This window comes from Ailuropoda melanoleuca, unplaced genomic scaffold (assembly GCF_002007445.2).
Source record: "Ailuropoda melanoleuca isolate Jingjing unplaced genomic scaffold, ASM200744v2 unplaced-scaffold66701, whole genome shotgun sequence".
Lineage (NCBI taxonomy): Eukaryota > Metazoa > Chordata > Mammalia > Carnivora > Ursidae > Ailuropoda > Ailuropoda melanoleuca.
Genome location: NW_023241283.1, coordinates 295 through 1340, shown reverse-complemented (window position 1 = coordinate 1340; position 1046 = coordinate 295). Strand labels below are relative to the sequence as shown.

At 50.6% G+C, this 1046-nt stretch overlaps 1 protein-coding gene across 1 annotated transcript; it reads left to right on the top strand.

Annotated features, from left to right (window-relative positions):
* The first annotated feature begins 74 nt into the window (after positions 1 to 74).
* LOC117800239 (CD63 antigen-like) lies at positions 75 to 812 on the top strand. The gene has a single exon (XM_034652768.1). The coding sequence runs from the start codon at positions 75 to 77 to the stop codon at positions 810 to 812; it is 738 nt and encodes a 245-aa protein (XP_034508659.1).
* The last annotated feature ends 234 nt before the right edge of the window (positions 813 to 1046 follow it).

Sequence of the window (1046 nt, the reverse complement as noted above, 5' to 3'; positions counted from 1 at the left end):
GATCCCAGCGCATAATCGGAGCCAGAGGCGGGGAGAGGCCGGAGTGAGAGAGAGGTTCAAAAGAAGAACAGAAAATGGCAGTTTCCGGGGGAATGAAGTGCGTCAAATTTTTAGTGTTCATCTTTAACTTCCTGTTCTGGATCGCCGGCATTGCCCTCATTGGCCTCGGCATCTATGTACAGGTGCAGATGAACAAATCTGTGGTCATTAGTAATGCCTCTTCATCTGGAGTACCCATCGTTCTTCTCATCGTTGGCGCTGTCATCTTCGTGGTGTCGTTCTTCGGCTGTTGTGGTGCATGGAAGGAGAACTACTGCATGGTCACAACGTTCGCCATCCTGCTGACACTTATATTCCTGGTGGAGATTGCAGCTGCTATTGCCGGATACGTGTTCAAGGACCAGTTTAAGGCTGTGATCGGTGACTCCTTCAAAATAAGTATGGCGACGTACGGCAGTGACAAAGAAATGAAGAAAGCCATTGACGCACTGCAGCAAGAGTTCAAATGCTGCGGTGGCAACTCTTCCTCGGATTGGTCCCACGTTCCTCCATTCAACGATACAAAGAAGGGAAGCCTACCAGACTCCTGCTGCAAGAATGAGACTGAGAGCTGTGGGGTGGGCGAGGCAAAAACACCACTATCTTCTAAGATCTTTCCAGATGGTTGTGTGGAGGGGTTAAAGGAGTGGCTTGATAAGAACATTAAGATCATCGCTGGCGTGGCCATCGGCATCGCGGCCTTTGAGCTCCTGGGTATAATCTTCGCCTGCTGTTTGATGAAGGGCATACGCAGTGGCTATGAAGTTATGTAGCCCCCCCGTCTGGTATTGCTGCAATGGATGACAGGAGATGGATGCCAGCTGCCTCAAGCTTTTTCTTGCACCTTCATTCTGCTTTGGGCTCGGGGCGTAGACTTCAGACTTCCTGTTTCATGCTTCCCTCCTTCCCCACACCCCTTGAGACCAATGCCTTTGCTCAATCCTGCTCCTTCATATGTAGCCGGATGTGGGACGGGGCTCTATGCAGCTTTCTCTATTGACTCTGCT